The sequence below is a fragment of the Spea bombifrons genome, chromosome 2, assembly GCF_027358695.1.
Source record: "Spea bombifrons isolate aSpeBom1 chromosome 2, aSpeBom1.2.pri, whole genome shotgun sequence".
NCBI classification, from domain to species: Eukaryota; Metazoa; Chordata; class Amphibia; order Anura; family Pelobatidae; genus Spea; species Spea bombifrons.
In genome coordinates this window covers 12,077,853-12,097,539 of record NC_071088.1, presented here as the reverse complement: position 1 = coordinate 12,097,539, position 19,687 = coordinate 12,077,853, and the positions used below count along the sequence as shown (strand labels likewise).

The following is a 19,687-nucleotide window of genomic DNA, read 5'->3' as shown; positions in this document are numbered from 1 at the left end:
CCCGGCGCACTTCGGCACTTTTGCGGAGATACTCCAAGAGGCCAGAATATTGGAGATAGATTTGTGGAGAAAGAAGAATTCCTGCACCTCTATTTCACAGCAAACCCGTCTGCAATATTCTGCCGTTTCGCAAAAGTTCCTGGATAATGGAGCTGATACCAGGGAGAAGTGGATGAAGAAAAAAGACAGAAGAAAAAGAAGAGGCAAGAGAAGAAGTGGAGCTGCAGAAAAGGAGATAGGGACATGGAAGCAGTTGGCAGAAAAGGTAGGGAGACATTGAAAGAGAGTGTGTGAAAGAGAGTGTGATAGAGCATGAGAGAGTGGGTGAGAGTGTGAGAGAGCATGAGTGAAGATCAGTGGTAATGCATTTAAAGTAGATTCTGAATGGAAAAAGCCCTCAGAATGGGCAGGAAACAAAACTCGTTGTTCGAAGATTAATAGACCAAAAATTAAACAAAAACTTTGTCTGAATCCTTTTGATCGATTTGCACAAGCCTACTAATTAACGTATTGCTGACCTTTTCAACTTCCTTGGTCTCTAAACCTTGTTCCTGTCTGCGCTCCCTGTCTAACTCCACAGACGAGGTCCCCGCTCAAACCAAGTTAGGCTGTCTATGCTACTTGACACTATGAGACATACGCATTATACAGTGCAATGAAGAAAAATTGCCGGTGTTGAAGCCTACATATTAAAAGGAATTTATATACCAAATAAGCAATCTATAAACTCAAAATTATTGTGACTTACTCTAGATAGGAAAAGCTCCAATATTTGTTTATCGTTTTTTACACAGATCACCAAATTAAAACATTTTAAGTACAGTTGAAAAGGCTTTTATTATTTGATATAAACTGTCAAGTAGTTATTATTATTAATTGTTACTGTCCATTGCTGAAATAATGCTTTCACAGAAATATTCTAATACCTTACATACACAATAATTCGAGTGGATTTTGAAATAGCTCTTACCACAGGTTTTGCTGTGTTCATCTGAGCCATCCGGGCAATCAGCCACTCCATCACAAAACAGGTCCTCTTGTATGCAAGTCACAAAATCTGCACAAATCTTCTGAAAGGCTTCACACTGCACTGCAGCTAAGAGATATTTAACACTAATGTTACTGTAAAGAACACTTTGGGGAAAAGCATTTCACGTTAGCATCCACTTCACGAGACAATTCATTTTGAGTGATAATATCTTCATTGGCTTAGCTTGAAACCTACTTGGAAGAGTCTTAAATATTGCTTGCTTACTACAATCATTACAGAGCAAAAGCTCAATCAGTAAACCCTGCTTTAGTAAGGGTATAGAGTTTCTTAAAATCTTGAGCTTTTGTCACATTGTTACCATATTCTTGTTTGACTGTTTTTATATGTATTGTTTTACACATAAGGCTTTTCTTTTTATATGTATAATCCAATAACTCTTGAGTCACATTATACAACTTATTTTACAAATGTTAAAAAAAAAAAAATCCATGAGAATGTCACACTTTTGCGATGCTGTTTTTTTTTTTTTTTAATTTGTGGTTTTATTATGTAGGTATGGAGCACCTGCCTTGGCAAAATGTCTCATACAATAGCATCAAACATTTTTTTTTTCTGCATGCCCGTTAGCTGATATAAGTAAAATCACTACTGATGTAGCAGGCAGCCATATTAGGCTATCTGGTCCATGCACTGTTCACATTTTTACAATATAGAGAAGCTGCTGATCAGTCACTGACTTTTTATTTCTGTCCTGCAACCTGAGCCTCCATGTTTAGTGTAAATGTGAAGTTTCCAAACCTACAGATGAGGTTTGGGACCAACTACGTAACGTCTACATATTTAGAATCCAATGTCATAAAAGTCCCTGTTGGTGTAATGGTCAGGTGTCACAACACTTTTGTGCATATGGTGTATGTATCATCAGGGCTTACCTCTGTACAAAGAGTGCTAAACTAGATCAATCAAGAAAAATTACTTAAATAGCTTGCTGTATGGTTAGAGTCTCATGTTGAGATTTCTTTTGTATAATCAGTATTATAGACTATTTAGACTAAATAGTCTAAATCATGAAAATCAAGGTACTGTTAACTCATCCCTCAGCGATTAGTTTTTGAAGATGTGAAAAGTTTCTAGCACATAACAGAATCTCAAAATAAACATACAGTGCAGTGGTAAATTAAAAGGATCATTTCAGTGCAGGCCCGGACTGGCCATCGGGCACACCGGGCATTTGCCCGGTGGGCCGGGCCGCGGCAGGGCCGGATGGATTTAGGGGCTGATGGAGCTGCAGCTCCAGGCCCCTACCTTAAAATAGGCCCAGCCAGGACCGGACTGACTGGGCCTCTACGGCCGTCTATAACGCAGGGCAAAAGGGGCACTTGCCCCCTTAACCCTGCAGCAGCTGCGACCGGGCCCGCCACTCTAGGGGGCCCGTGCAACCCCCACGATTGATTCCGCGGGGGCCCGCTACTTACTGGCTAGCCGAGGATGCCGGGGACGCAGGAATCCAAAAGAATCACGTGACGTACGTGACGTACGTCACATGACCCTGCTGCGCATCTGCTTCCTCCTGTGCAGAAGAACAGGTTGGTCTGCGAGCGCCGAGCAGCACGTACTCTTTAAATCTTCAGTTGTTCAGGTAAGGGGAGGCTGCATGAAGGAGTGTGTGAGATTGAGTGAGTGAATTAATGAGTATCTGTGAAGGAGTGAGTGAATGAATGTTTGTGAATGAGTATATATAAATGAGTGTCTGAATGAGGGAATTAATGAGTATCAATGTATGAATATCTGAATGAGTGAATGGATTATCTGTGAATTAGTGAGTAAATATTTGTGAATTAATATGTGTGTGTGTAAGGGGGGCAAATATATCACAGGCAGGCTGTTTTGGTGGCAAAGATGCCACAGACAGGCTGTTTTGGTGGCAAAGATGCCCGCCTGTGGCATCTTTGCCAGCAAAACAGCCTGTTATGGGGCCAAAGATGCCACAGGCGGGCTGTTTTGGGGCCAAAGATGCCACAGGCGGGCTGTTTTGGGGCCAAAGATGCCACAGGCGGGCTGTTTTGGGGCCAAAGATGCCACAGGCGGGCTGTTATGGGGCCAAAGATGCCACAGGCGGGCTGTTTTGGGGCCAAAGATGCCACAGGCGGGCTGTTTTGGGGCCAAAGATGCCACAGACGGGCTGTTTTGGGGCCAAAGATGCCACAGACGGGCTGTTATGGGGCCAAAGATGCCACAGGCGGGCTGTTTTGGGGCCAAAGATGCCACAGGCGGGCTGTTTTGGGGCCAAAGATGCCACAGGCGGGCTGTTTTGGGGCCAAAGATGCCACAGGCGGGCTGTTTTGGGGCCAAAGATGCCACAGACGGGCTGTTTTGGGGCCAAAGATGCCACAGGCGGGCTGTTATGGGGCCAAAGATGCCACAGGCGGGCTGTTTTGGGGCCAAAGATGCCACAGGCGGGCTGTTTTGGGGCCAAAGATGCCACAGACGGGCTGTTTTGGGGCCAAAGATGCCACAGGCGGGCTGTTATGGGGCCAAAGATGCCACAGGCGGGCTGTTTTGGGGCCAAAGATGCCACAGACGGGCTGTTTTGGGGCCAAAGATGCCACAGGCGGGCTGTTATGGGGCCAAAGATGCCACAGGCGGGCTGTTTTGGGGCCAAAGATGCCACAGGCGGGCTGTTTTGGGGCCAAAGATGCCACAGGCGGGCTGTTTTGGGGCCAAAGATGCCACAGGCGGGCTGTTTTGGGGCCAAAGATGCCACAGGCGGGCTGTTCTGGGGCCAAAGATGCCACAGGCAGGCTGTTTTGGGGCCAAAGATGCCACAGGCGGGCTGTTTTGGGGCCAAAGATGGCAAGTCCTATTCTTCCAATCTGGGTCCTAGGCAGGTCTGGGTGCCAGGTCTGATTTGATACTAAGGGGGGTGGCTGGCATAAATACACAATGTAGGGCTGGCTGACGGGGCAATACGCAAGGGTGTGGGGGCATTAATTCAAAAGCGAGTGCTGGCTGGGGCATCAGTGCATCAAATAAATCAATACTAAAGTGGGGCTGCTCTCTTGAGTGCATAAATACACGTGGGGGCTGGCAGCATCAATACCCAAGAGAGCCAGCTGCGGCCATCACCTAAATCAAAGGGAAAGCGTCCGTGGAAACCCTCCGGATGCGGGTGTCAGTGTGGCAGAGCCTGTCCTGGTGTTTGTGTTTAGGTGTTGGTGTGGCAGAGCCTGTCCTTGTGTGTGTGTGTGTGTGACTGACTTGGTGGCAGAGCCTGTCCTGATGTGTATTTAGTCATCTGTTTTCTGGCCCTTTACTTTCTGTAGGATTAAATTGAACTATTTAATTTTTACTTATCCAGAGATAAAACGCCCTCCTGAATTTGTCACTTCAGAGGTCAAAACATTCTAGGCCCAGCAAAAGTAAAGGTATTGTGTTATTTACTCTTATTTCAACCTGCGTATCTTATTAAAAACGATTTGTGGCGCTAGATTGTGGCTTCAGGGGTCCCGTGTATGATGACTTTTGTTAGTCACATTGCTCAGCCTAGAGGATTGGCTGAGCGCCGCAATTCAGTTGGCGTGGTCTGAGTTTCTTAGTTTGTGACTGGCTGCGAGAGAGGATCCAGGTCCCCTGCAGTGCTGCGGGGAATTTGGATTTTAGTGCGCAACTTCCACTACTTCACTTCCATCTGCCCCAACAGGGGTTAATATATCAACAGAAGAAAAACAGGGCAAATAAGCACCACTGGGTAAGCTTAGCCTGGAGTATTATCTTTATTTTTTTGCTTATTTGCCCCATGTTTCTTCTGTTGATATATTAACCCCTGGTGGGCAGATAGAATTTTTTCGGGATCTATTAATTATGTGCATTCTTTAATTTTTTTTATTTTTTTTTGATTGCTGTAATATTTGATTTATTGCTTGTATTGTCCATATATTTATATATATATATTGATATTGTATTATGTATTATCTATTTTTTTTTGTCTATTTATTAAAGCATATATTTTCATACCTATTTTAGCACTGTCAGTTTTTCTATCACGGGACAGAGTGTCATATAGGAGGTATAAGGGATATCAGGGGGCACAGTGGCATCTCTGGCATATAGGAGGGTATAAGGCATTCCTGGGGCAGTGTGGCAAGCTGGGGGCAGATGTGCATAACTGGGGGGCTGGTTGACAAATAAAAGAAAATATAAACAAGAGGCAGTTTTTCTCATAGTTTTTATTAAATATGAAAAAAATGTTTACATTAATTAATATTTACTAGTAAAACTTTTTTTTGGTATTTTGGTAAAAAAAAACTTAGTTTGAGAAATGTGTTTTGGGTTCTTGTACCTTAAAAATATACCTTTAATTATTATGTCAGTAAAATAAGAATGCGAATAGAGAAATGCGATTGTGATAAAGAGATAAAAGTGTTAATGACACATCTTATAAGTTTTTGTTTTAAATAAACGAAAAATTTGAATATTTTTTTTTATCTGATTAATCGATTAATCAAAAAAATAATTGGCCAACTAATTGATTATTAAAATAATAGTTTGTTGCAGCCCTAGTTCAGAGGCCTTTTCAAGTCCTCCATTTTTATGGGGCATTTCAGCTTTAAAGATTGTTTCCGTGTAGTGCTGTGAGTTTGTGACTGATATTTAATGTGTGTGTGTGTGTGTGTGTATATACTTATTTATATATATATATGTGTATATATAAAATCAGTGACAGGTTGTTTTTGTTTGTTTGTTTTTCATATATATATAGATTCATTAGAAAATAGAATGTCTTCCAAAAAACAAAAGGGAGGAGCAGAAAAAATTAGAGAGAAATTTAAAAAGTCTTTGGAACTTGAAGCTCAGAAATGTGCTAAAATTACAGATAGAAGAAGTTTCTACCTCTTTCTAAGTACCAACTAAATGGTCAAAGATTTGTTACTGTTATTTATTATTTATTGAATCTTTCATTAAAGATATAGCACTTTATATATTGCATGACGTTATGATTCATTTATTATATATTTATGTAATGCTAATTGATTTACAGTGACAAAAGCATGCTGAAATATAACTAATAGACAACAAGAAATGGTATATTATATTTGTCAGAATTTGGTTTAACAAAAAATAAATAAATAAATAAAAATGGGCTGCTCAGTCTTAAATGCCCGGGCCTATTTTTTGTCCCAGTCCGGGCCTGTTTCAGTGATATTTTTAAATAGTTGGTAATTGTAAGAAGTAAATGCACCTGGTTTCTATGGTGACTCCTGCAAATTTAGAACTTTATCTCCTTGTAGCTTTTTTAATCCTTTGAGGTTCAAATGAAAGTACAAATTTTTTTTGTCTCCCAAACCAGCTTCTATTCAAATATAGTAAGTACCAATGTAGTAGATTTTTGTGACAGTAATTCTCATTAACATAGTTATCCATGCATTTTTTAATTAATAGACATAAAGAAAATTAGAAGCAGCGTGACAAGGTAAAGGTTATATGTATAATCAATACGTTTATAGAACCTTAAATTTAGTTTGTAAATTGTGTTGTCATACTCAAGTTGCTTCTGTTTTCGATATCACTGGATGAAACTATTTCATAATGCAGGAATCTCACTATACACTAGAGACAGGGTTTTATATTTTCACCTTTATATTTGGGTTAAACAGTGCTGTCTCTTATAATAATGGGGTACTAGGCAGGTTTCCCCATATCTGTGAGATAGTGGTAGCCTGATGTCAAGCTTAAGGACTTTACATTATATTCTAGTGCTCTGCAACTATAGCTGGGAACTTAATGGGTATCAGCGGGAGTCTCTGGTTGAAACACTGGGTTCTATATTAGTTTATTGAGTCTCTATTATTTGTTTATGTTCACTCCACACCCAGGTTATGCCTACTCCTCGCCCACATTCCAAACCTTCAAAGCCTAACTGGGACGAACCCTGCTCCAAAACACTTCTAGCCATACCCACTCATTCACATACTTATAGTAGGTATGGAGGGCGAGCAGAAGAAGGAAGGTTCCACACTAGTATCAGTGCTTATATAGCATACATGTACAGTAACTGACTGCTGCTTTTCCAATTAATTTCAATGAGAGCCCAGCTCCTGTTGACTTTAATGAGAGTGATGCTAACTATGAGCAAGAAGTGGTGGACACTGGTGGACTGAGGTGGACAACTTAGTGATGTTCTATGGGCCTTAACAAACTTTGCCAAGGACATTGGTGGCCTTGTACGGACACTTTGCCTATTCTTGGTACTGAAAAAAATGCCCCCTGCTTTCAGTAGAAACAGCTCAGAGTGGGGGGATAAAATGTCTGCATGGATGTGCATGAAGTAAAAAGCACTCAATGCAAAATGTGCTCCAATATGGTATCGCGGTAGAGCGATTAAACAGAGTACAGAAGGGAATTGTATTTCAAAGGAAGAGACGTGTTAGAACAAGTTATAATCTAAAACTAGAGAGTCAGACATTTAAATATAAGGCAAATATAATGTTCCTTAAACAGCCTCCCAGGAAAGTGGTAGGGACTAATACAGTGAGGGAATTTAAACGTGCATGGGATAAGTATATAGCTATCTTGAACCTAAGACAATACCAAGGTCTGAGTCTCGACAACAAAAAATGGGCAAAATGGTTCTTAAATGCTGCCAAATTATATGTTTCAATCAAAAACATTTTTACTAAAATTGCGGAAAACGAAATATGGAAAAATGACAGCACAACTTTAAGTACAATGCAGATATAGTTTGTCTATAAAACCAGGTATTACTCATGAAGATTTATACTACATATATAAAAGTCATGCGCCAAAATAAACAACAACAAAAAAAAGGTTTTTCTTTCAATAAATAACATAATACTACCAACTATTCATATTATTCCTACATTAATTTATAGCACTATACAGGGTTATTTTATAGAAGATGTTATGAAATTGTAACTTTAATTTATGTTCTATTCCCTCCATGAAGAAAAGGTAATACTTCTGCTGTGAGTAAAAATTAATTTGTGTTTAGTTAGTCTCATACCATATTTTTATGCAGAGATGATAGTTTTATTGAATATATTTTTATAATTATTTTCAGAATTGTATTTTCATTTTTTTTTTTTTTTTATAGTTTCTGTGCGGGCTTTTGAAAAATGTGCTAATTTCCATGAAATATTATTAAGCTGAAGCGCTATTCGAACATAATTATTTTGTTTATTGTTTCTGACGTGGATGTAAGCAATCTTTGTTAATTACGTGCCCGTTTAATCCCACGGTGCAAAATTATTTTATTCATATTTTCTATTTATGGTTAAATGGCACAATATAGCTAATTATTACATATAAAATCCCATGGAAGCACACTGAAAATTTTAATCCTTCCTGGGCTCTGATTAACCCACGGTGAATTTGAATGCCCGCTAATTATGATTTACAGGAGGTCAATTTTCATGTTAGGTTATTGTGTTGCATGGAGAAAAATATTTAACCGTACATACATACAAAACTGGGCAAGCTATATTTTATTAATTTTAATTTGACTTTCCTATATATACATGTCTGTGATTTGATGTTGAAAACAACAGCCAAATACATGCTCTGCTTACATTCTGGGTTATGTTTACATTTCTCAATACATTTCTATAAATACGTTTCCCACACAGTTCAATGAAAATGTATATGCAAAACACGATTAACCTGCAGTTGTGCTGGGTCTTGATGTTGTAGCTGGAAGAACATCTGTCAGAACAAGAACATATAAAATAAATAAAATTACTATGTGCATGAAAGAATGTTTTTTCATAGTAATGTTTCTGGGTAAGAACATAATTCAATGTAATGCTGATGATACCTACAGTTATTGTGGTCATACTAATGACATAATTAGGTAAGAAAACACCCATGAAACAATCATTATTTGTACACAACATATAGTAGAATTATCTTGGTGGTATGGAATTGTATCCTGTATTTGTTACGCTATGCATAGAGTGTTGCTTACTAAGCGTGCATTGCAGTAGACAATCCATAAGTATTAAAATAAACTATAACACCCTTTATTGATGTGCAAATATCTACAAACGGCTTTTTTGAAATAAATGAAAATGGAGAAGGTTGAGAGATTACAATAATAATGATTATGTTTACCTGTTATTATTACACTGTTTGTATCAATTACAAATGTCTTTGTGAGCTCAGAATGATTTCCCTCAATCCCAAGAACAAGTTCACTCTGGATATCTTCGGCGGGTATCCCTTGTGTAAAATGCAGAATGAAAACAACAACAACACTGCCATCCCTACACAAATAAAAAACAAAAATGTAGAACAAGTTAAAAGGCATAATGCTTTCCAAAAGTACCTAATATAGGGTACCTATCAAAATGTCTACAGCTGTTTACTATGTCATTGCAAACTTTTGCAAATACATCTAACAATTTGAAGCTGGCCTTCGGACAATAAATTATGTACCTATGTCTGCCTGCTGGTCCGTTATGCTCAGGGGCGTACCTAGATTATTTGGCACCTGGGGCTGATCCTGTAGGTGCCCCCCCCACACTTTAAAACTGCATAACTTCTATCATTATATACTGAGCTAGACATTACAGTGGAACAGCATAACTACTATTACTATACACTGAGCCAGACATTGACGGTGGTACAGCATAACTGCTATCATTATATACTGAGACTAGGATGACCACATCAGCCATGTTTTCCAGGACACATAGAATTTTTACATATTGCTGACCAGACCAGATAAAGTGCTGCTCTGCAGTATGGATGATTAGTTGGTTCCTTTCCATGAGTCTATGCATCCCACATACTGCAGGGCAGCACTTTACCTGTGCTAGTCATCAATATGAAAAACGCATACATGTCCTGGAAAACATGGCCGACGTGGTCACCCTAACTGAGACAGACATTGATGGTGGTATAAAGTGATAGGATGTATGCTGCAGCACTGTCAACTAGATCGTAAGCTTGCAAGAGCAGTGCCCTCTTCTTCTTTTGTGTCGGTTTGTTATGTAATGTCTAGCTCAGTATAAAGTGATGGGAGTTATGATCTACTTTAGAGCATAACTCCCATCACTACACACAGAGCAAGGCACTGATGGTAATACAGTATAAGTCCCATCACTATACATTGGCTTTTTTTATTCTGTGTCCTTCCGGTGCGGTGGCGCAGAAGGCTGTGGATGCGGCTTCAGTGTTGTGCGCCGGGATATCACGTCAAATCTCGACGCACAGCATCAGTTGCCGGTGAGCATAGCAAGGGAGCAGGCTCGGAGGCCTGTATTAATAGACCTCCCGCTTCCTTGATTGATTTTAAGCCGGTTACAGGGAGATCTTTGATCTCCCCAAGCGAATCTGCACCTCCAGTGGCAGAAATTATAGTTCAGCATAGTTCACTTACTATGAACATACCGCGATAGCATGAAGTAGGACCGACGTAGGACAGTTGACATGTATATTCTCAAACTAAAAACCATTTTAAATTCTATACTGATGGTGTGAAATCAGTAACCAAAATGCTCACTTCTGAGAAACGTATAGTTATTTTTTGTTGAGGAAAATGCAAAGTTCGTAAATCATGCAAGAAATAAGCGTACAGTGAGCTCAAACGGAAATAAAAATGTCTTTTTTTTATGTGTTGCTGTGAAAGATTCACATGCTGAAAATATTCTTTATATATCTTATTTACATCTATTAGTACTACTTAACACACATCAGCAGTCTGTTGGTAGAACTTGGGTTTTTGTTAGTGGGGATAATTTTTATGATTTTTCATGTAAAATTAATCCATAGTTTTTTACTATATACTCTCTCGGTGCTGCTTGTTAATGATTGCACATTTATAGAGAGTCTTATACCTAGGGGGTCTTATACCTAGGGGGTCATGCAGGTGGGCTTTTTTAGGCTTCCTACACTGAAACAAAATAGAGGGGGCATCTAAAATACCACTAACAAAGTGATGGTTATATGGTGAACAAAAATGTTTTATCCATTATGTTTATGAAAAAAACAACGTTATGGTGATCTATGTGTCAGCCCACTCTGCACTAAAGAAAGACCCTCAAACCAACAGGGCGGCTAAGTAGTTTCATATACTGCAGTCATCTTTAAACCATGGAAAAACAGAGGCCTTGTTATGGGTCACAAGAACTATTCTAACCTATTCTGTCCCCTTTAGACAGTACAGTAAAAACCTGATGGGATGTAGGGTTACAAAAACTAATCACCCTTTAGCATCTTTGCCCATCCTATTATTTTTTAACCTGCCCAGAAGGAGGTTAAAATATCTAAATATCCCTCCGGAGGTGCATAGACACCATCCCCCGCATCTCCTTCTGTCCCTGACTTGTGGGATGAGTTAGGTTAAAAAGACCCCTAACGCTACATCGCCCTGGTATGGGGGGGGGTGTTGTTCATGGACCTCCATAGCATATAGTTAATTTGAAGAAATATCCCAAAAGTCACTTTTTGGTATATATTAAGCAGGAACAAGTAGGCCTTAGAATGGCATCTGAAATATCCAACCTACCCACAAGCTCCAAGTTTAGTGAATACATTTTAAATGTTTCTACTAACTTAGAGTAAAAATGGAGCCCAGTTCTGATTCCATTACAGAATCAAAACATTCCCTCTACCATTATAAGATTTGTCCTTGCTACTTTTTTAAATAATATTCATAAAAACTAAAGATGGCTCTAGAACGGTGGTCTTCAACTCTGCGCCTTGAGGTTCATAAACAGTGATGGAATTCAGTGTATCCTTGCCTGAAAACAAGGGTTGCCAAGTGGACGGAATTTTGCCGGCTTGAACGTTTTGTAAAAGGTCATGCCAGTTGCTGGTTGAATGAGAGAGCTTTAGAGAGGCGTATTTTTCTGACAGCCTTATCAGTAGAAGATGCGTAGCTGTCTCCTTACTGTCAGATATAATATAACAGCCTTTTCGGTCGGTTCCTGTAGGTGGTTATCTTCTGATGGTGAGGTTCAATACTTCTGAGTGCATAGGTAACCTCTCCAGTAATGGAGTGTAAAACAGAAATTAACCCTTTTCAGTTCTGAAGTGTTTTGTGTTATTTCTTTTGTTCTGCAGGGCAAAACTTCTATGTGCGATTTGTTAACCTCTTCTGTCCTGGAGTGCAAAACTTCTTTGTGTAGGTAACCTACAATGTGCCAAACTGCTGGACATGCACATTGCACCATGGCTTCGTTGCCAAAATTGTTTGCGGCCCTTGAGGCCTGGAATGAAGGCCACTGCTATAGAACATTAATATGAATAGATATGGTCTACATAGGTTAAATTAGTACTGCTAAAAATCTGTCTACATATATACGATTAAAAATAATTCCCGAGGATTGCACAAGAATGGAAGCCAAATAAGAGAAATATAAATGGAGTTAAATCTAGTCTAAATTAATTCAATTGTAATGAGAAATGAAAAAGAACATTAAATTCCCAAATACAAGCAGTTTCTAATTTAGAGGAGTGAAGCAAATTACTTATGTATGTTAAATCCTGCAGTGCTTTTGCCTACTTAGAATAAATTGTTTTTCTACAATTCCGCATTTTGAGGCTTTCTTTTAGTCCATTAAGGTCTCCACAGCGTAGATTATATGCTGATGGCTTGAATCAAAATGGGTGCAAAATGGTGAGTGTTTTTAACATTAAGCTAATTTTATATTTGCCCGGCACAGTACAGAGGTTTCATTTCATTTGCAAGAAATAACAATAACATCTTTTTTTTCACAGTATTTTTTGAAACATATATGCCACCAGTTACCCACCGACTCTTCACAAATCTATGTCTCGCTGTGACTAATTTTGCCGTTTCACGGCTAAGATACATTTTTTTTAACGTCTTCCACTTTTAATTTGTTAAATCAGTTTTAGAACCTTAGTCGAGTGGAATGGAAGTGCTCGTTTATTGCATACCTTATAGTATAATGCTGAGGTTCATCTTGTGTTTGAAACAAAATAATCAAATTTAATTGAAAGAAATGTAGAAATTAGTACTGTGGGTCAATGCTTGAAACGCCAAGCGTTATTTATTTTATACTTTAATTTTACAAATCCACTCTCCAGCCATTTTAAAGCACAAAACAACCTGTGATTTGTTGATACGTTGGATTCTTTAGCATTATTAAAAGTAAAGATGATCTGGTTGATTATAGCAATAAATATAAAATTAGACATGGGGAGAAAACAAGCAGCCATGATTGCAGTTAATACGACAATTGCCTGTTTCCACTGAAGATGAACAATATTGTGCTTGCTCAATTCTCATTTTATGCAGTCTACAACCCCACCTGTGATAGCCTGGATGGTCGATGGTTTTTTTTTTTTAGGACAAAAAAATATTATCTCATTGCATTAGATAAAAATAGTATCAGATTTTTATAGTACTTACCTCAATTCCAAAATTTCTGCTGTCTTAAATTCACGCATTAGCTGACCTCCTAAAAATACTTCATAAATCTGTGTAAAAAATAGAATAAAGAAAAAATGTTGGTGCGCTAAGCTAGTCACAGGCTCAAATAATACAGATGTGTAATACGAGGCCTACCAAACAGGTGTAAGCATGCTGCAAAAACAGTGTATTGGCTGTACAATGTATACAAAAAAACAAAAACTGTCTGCGCTTCTTACCCTAATAAAGTTGGCAACAAATATGTAAAAAATAGAATAAGATAAAGGGGTGTGTTGAATTATATTTATATAGTTATACTATAAGTTACGTTTTCATTACTAACGCCATTTAGACGTATACTTACCAGCTGTTGCATGTCGAATGCAAGGATTTTGAAGTCTGATGAGTTCCGATTTTGCATGCTGGATGTATATGCTGCACCAGACACTATTTTGAATGATCCACTTACATTGTAGCTATCTCCAGGATCACATGTGACATAATCTATATAAAGAACATAAATTCCAGATTTGTATGTTTGGTATATTTGTGGCGTAGATTTATGCAGAAGTAGAATAATATAAAACAAATATAATGCCAATTATTGAGTAAGGGGTATTACGCTCTCAAAACCACCGTATTTCTAGAAAGTTGCTGGGTAAAAGGATTCTAAAATGTCTATTGTAGAAGGGGCTTTGGTTTTTAGGGGTCCTTTGAGGACAAGTCTTGCTATTCTGCACAGTGAGCAGTTGGTTTGTCTTGAATGGGTTCTGCTGTAGAAAATGAAATCAATTAACTAAAAGTACCTATTGGCTGTGTGTTTTGTTTGACGGTGTAATTGTTTCATTCCATTAAAGTACAGAGTGTACCAGGACCAACATAAGCAAAGCAATTTTCGAGTCCTATTTTCCCTTCTCCTCACTCCACCCTTTCCAAAGACTGTCTGGCCCTATCAACAGCAATCAGCAACGTAACTATATAGAAGCGAGAAGATTTCAGGATTCATAATTGTGAGATCTTTTCATGAGAAAACACAGAATATATGTAGCTATTTATTACTACCTTTAAATACAGTGACATGGGTTTAATTAGTCTTTAAAGTGGAACTATCACATCTAAGATAAAATTATAATCAAGTCTAGCACTGAAAACCATCAATTTCTTGTCTAGCTTTTGAATGTTCCACGTTAAACATATTTAGATGTTTATCTGACAATGACCAAAGGGATAATCGTATAATTTCTTTATGACCCAAGTTCCTCCAGTGAAAATTTCATTGGAGTGTTGGAAATCAAATCACAATTCATCTACTTTACATGTGGGTCTAAGACTATCGTCTACACATCGATAGTTCCTCTGTAAAGATACTGTCATGATTAGGGTTACCATACCCTGGTGACTAGATATGAGGACACGATTACCACCCAGTCGCGTATGGCTGATAACAGGTAGCTCCGAGTGCAGTGTCACTTTTGGGGACACCTGCTGGTGTTAGCACTGAGCAGCTCAAGCCGTTAACACACTGGAGGGAGGACAAGTCCTTCAGCTCCTCCGTTCAGCGTGTTGACAGCTCGGGCTCCTCAGTGCTGATGCCAGCGTGCTTCCAGGTGTCCTCAAAAGTGACGTTGCACTCATCGGAGATGGAAGTGTGTGATCCCCGAGGACCAGTGCTTGCGCACTAGTCCGCCGGTGCCTGCGTCGCACCGTTACCCACTCTCCTCATCCTTCCAGTCATGCAGCTTGAGTCAAAAGCGGACATTTTGGCACATTCAAAAAACCCATCTGGACAGAATTTTTTTTCCCCACATAAAAGAGGACACTAGTTTAAGACTAATAATATTGAAGCAAGACGGTAGCTCTCACTTAAAGCACTGTAATTAATTTGTGTATTGACAAAAACTTGTAGTATCACAGGGTTGATGTAATTTCTCTCCATGTTCCTCTATTGCCATTAAATACAAAAATACCCCCATCAATTGAAATAGGCTCAACAAGGTAGGGGTATTTAAAGAGCTCTGGCTGCATTATTAAATGTTTGCCTTTCATAACTCTTTGCAAACATCGCTTCACATAATGCATGAACTCCAAATGAACTGAAGTGGAACATACTGATATGTCACATTGTGTATGTTTTTATTTGTTTCCAATCTATAAACTACTAAATCCTGTCTGACATGACCTCTCTTTTGATTTTTGCAGCCTTTAGTGCCGGGATTTTGATGTTGTTGTACAGATGTCTACTGTTCGGTAATGTTTTTATTTGTTTATTTTTTATGGACTCACTATAGAACCCCCGTGGTTAAAGTTCCAACATGAGTTCTTTGTAACATGGCAGTTCTATTTTTGAGAACTACTGAAATTGCAGCGGTTGGCTAACATGTATAGTATTGGCAGCGGCTCTGAGCTAAACTATTGCTTAAACAAATATACTTTTTTCTGTAAGCCGCTGCGAGATCTACGGCCAAGGTCATGCAATTTATAATCTTGTCAGGACGAGACCGATTATATTATTTGTATTATGAACCACATCATATGTATAGTAGATTGGGATATTGGGCACAATGACATCAGCTTTAAACACGTTTTCATGTTGTATAAAACGAAAATATTTTTTTAACCCCTTAATGACAAAGCCCGTACATGTACGGGCTCAAAATGCATTGTTTTCAATGAGTTTAGGGGACCGCCCATTGTCCTTAAGGGGTTAAATAAGAATAATCAGAAAATATACATATTTTTACCCAAATAGGTACAAAAAATATTACAAAGGGAATGGCAATGGTGATGGTGGCATGCAGGTGTTATAAAAAACTTGTTCCTACAATTGATATTTGACCCAAGCCAGGCTTTATGCACAAGCGATGTTCATCTGTGTGCCAGATGCATCTTAGTATCAGTTTCCTATCAAGAAGAATTTTAGGTGGGTTCACCAAGGAGGGAACAAGGTGGAATCCTGCAATGAATGCACCACTCATCCCGGACCGACTGCTTTTAAACCTGTTTGTACTGCTGGTCTTTCCCCTTTTGTCTATAAGTAACTTCTTATTCCTTCAATATTAAAAATCCATAGGCAGTCTTACTCATTGTCAACCGTGCAAAGATGATTCCTACTCCACATGTTTGCTGCCTCTGAGTCATTATTGCCTTGAACCTCTCTTCACCCTTCACAATGGGGATGAGGTAAGGAGGCATTTGGGTGGGAGTGGGGAAAGATGGGGAGGATACATTGCCCCTTGTAAAAAATTGTGCGGACACTCATGAAAACACTTCTCCCTACTGCAATGATCTGGCTACTGCACCTCTTACCCGAGTTTAGTCTAAAGGCTGCCCTGTACAACGGGCAATTACTTTCAAGGGATCCATGTATAAAGTGGATATAAAGTGGTGATCATTGTTGACCTTATTTGCATGCGCCTACCCAGAATCCCTTGTGGTTGTGGCAGCACCATGAGATTTCGGAGGGAAAAACAAGCCTTCTGGCTTGTCTGGTGTCTGTAGACACTAAAAAATGAAGCCCATGAATTCCTTTACTTTATTTATAATCCTACATAATCTGCTAAATATGGTAAGTAGTTAATTTGGAAAACATTCTATTGGTGCTTAGGTTAAAATATTGAATATATGTATTTAAATAGATTTTAAGCTATCGGGTATGTTTTATTTTGTACTAGAATTTCCTTAGGTTTTTTTTTTTATTTTTCAAGCGCATCTTTGTCCGTAGGAAGGGCTGCTTGCGATTTTTCATTTTTCTTTTTCAGTTCCCAGTTAGGTTTCAAGAAAAATATACAATGAAACCTCGCCATTGCAGCATGTGTACAACATCTAAGTACCGAAGATTCCAGAGAAATGAGCGATACGTTTCTGCTTTTAAATTAGCACTAATCTGAATTGCGTATGTTCATTTAAATATAAAATAGAATACAAAAATATATTCATGAATAAAATGATAAACAAACGATGAAACAAAAACTGCTCTGCATTCAAATCAAAAGATACTTTTTGTGAGTTATCTTATATTCACACATATATATATATATATATACACATAAACTATATAATAGAATATTACCACCCCCACCTATATTTATAATATATATGTATGCCTTCTTATATTTGGTTTTCTTACCTGCAGGTTGGTCCTTTAACATAATCCATGCGAATACAATTAATCCAATACAAATACATATAAACATAACCAAAAAGGCAATGAGCCAGATTTCTGTGTTGCTGAGGGGGATCCTCTTCTTTCTGCATTTCACTTCTTCCTTGGAATTCATTCTTTAAATATGTACCTTTTTAGAAAAAAAAATCCTTCATATAAAGAGACTCCTTGAGGGGAATATGGTAGAGAACTAATAAAATTGTTATATATATACCGACTGAATATACCAATCACGTCATTAATCTTAGCTGATTTATACGTAGTCAAACTACAGAAGGCATTGAAACATATTAATCGTCATTTACTGGACAATGGCACCTAAGAAGCAAAAAACTAATGAGTAAACAATACGCAAGGGTCATAAATATTAATTGCAGGTTGAAGATATATTTTTTTGCTCCTACTTATCTTAATGGGAGGGTAATAACATGAAGATAAACATTAACTCTGCACGTAGAGTTTTACACGCTAACGATAACGTGTTAAAAGTATTCTTTTGCTTGTGGTTTTAAAGCAGTTGAACAATCACAAAAAATGTTGATGCATTATTATTGCAACAAGGTACATGTAGCTACTGTATATTCTATTAACCTCTACTAGGGCTGGCCTTAGGACTTTTAGGACCTTTGGTGAACTCTTCCTCCAGTGCCCCCTACCTGTCCTGCCTAAATAACCTATGAATAGGTTCAGGCAGTCACCGAGGTTAAAGTGTTCTCTGCTGAAATTGATCTAGGAGCGACCTCTGCGCCTGAGATGCAAAGTATCCCTAAAGTTTATTGTGTCAAGGGTGACAAGGGTTAATGTAAGACACAAAAACAGTGTCTCAGCTACAGTTATGTTAAACAGCTTACTTTTTACTGGAAGATGTAGTTAAGGTAAATGATGACACTTGGGAACAGTCTCCTGCATTTTTTCTCTAGAGTTGCATCAGACAAAATCAGTTTCTTTTATGTCCAGCAAAAGCGCTGACAAGCATGAAGGTGGGCAGAAACAAGCACTTTCGCTCACTGACATCATGCTGAATGCAACATGAGAGCTGTGATGTCAGAAGTGGTTAAGCAACAGATATGCATATATACATTGGTAGAAAATTTTCACTCAAGAGTTTCTTGTAGGGAAGAAGGTGATTTATCTTAGCCCAGTTTTAGTGCTGCCATTGAGGAATGAGACCTTAGTCACTTACTCCTTAAAGCTGAATGATCAGTGCAGTGGAGGCAAGCAGCATATGATGTCATAGGGCAGAATACAATGTCCATGCTCTAACCCTAGGTCCATCACGGATGGATCCATCTATAAGTAAATGCAAGGAGGGGGCCTTAGGAAGGGTATCCACAGACCTGAGGTGCAATAGGTCACTCCTGAGGCAGCATGTAACATTACTTGTCATTGATGGATTAATACATTTGGGGGATTATATTCCTGCAGGGGTGTAACTAGAAACCGCAGAGCGCTGGCGGAAAAAATTGCCCCAGGGCCCCCAAATTCACCAAGGAGCATGTCTCACAGTGCTACCTTTGCCCGTAACAGCTCGTGAGGTCCAGGCCGGATGGACTCTTTTTGAACAATTATGAACCAGAGGAGACCGGAAAAAGTGCGACCTCTGCAGCCCCTGTAGTGATGCTACTGCACTAATCTATTAAGATGAATTAAATTCTCATAATGAAAAGAATTAGAAATATATATATATATATATATATCTATATATATATATATATATAGATATAGATATATCTATCTATCTATCTATCTATCTATCTATCTATCTATCTATCTATATATATATATCTATATCTATCTATATATATATATATATATATATTTACTTCAGAGCATCTTGTAAAGACAGAAATTCAGATTTATAAAAATCATAATTTTGTAACAAAATAACATTTACAATTTAATAATAAATAAATATAATATAAATGTCCCTTTTATTTTTGACAGTGTAAAATACCATTTGATCATCTAAACATATTCATATTGTTAAAAAAGAATAGGTGGAATAGTCATCTAAAATGAACTAATATACAAAATGTATATTTTACATTGTGCTATAAATTATTTTGTTTTGTAATATAAAAAAAAGCTTAAAAAATGTTTTGGAAAATAGGCTATTTATTCAATGTGTTAAAATGCT

The 19,687-nt window shown here is 38.2% G+C and overlaps 1 protein-coding gene across 1 annotated transcript in view; it reads right to left on the bottom strand.

Moving 5' to 3' along the window:
* TMPRSS15 (transmembrane serine protease 15) overlaps positions 1-17,806 on the bottom strand; it is a 95,241-nt gene extending 77,435 nt beyond the window's left edge. Inside the window, exons 1-6 of the mRNA XM_053456848.1 lie at positions 17,515-17,806; positions 13,753-13,892; positions 13,389-13,456; positions 9,119-9,270; positions 8,669-8,710; positions 971-1,096 (exon numbers count right to left, since the gene is read on the bottom strand). Coding sequence (XP_053312823.1) covers positions 971-1,096; positions 8,669-8,710; positions 9,119-9,270; positions 13,389-13,456; positions 13,753-13,892; positions 17,515-17,665 — 679 coding nt within the window. The 5' untranslated portion in view covers positions 17,666-17,806. The remainder of the gene's footprint in view (positions 1-970; positions 1,097-8,668; positions 8,711-9,118; positions 9,271-13,388; positions 13,457-13,752; positions 13,893-17,514) is intronic.
* Positions 17,807-19,687: the final 1,881 nt, after the last annotated feature.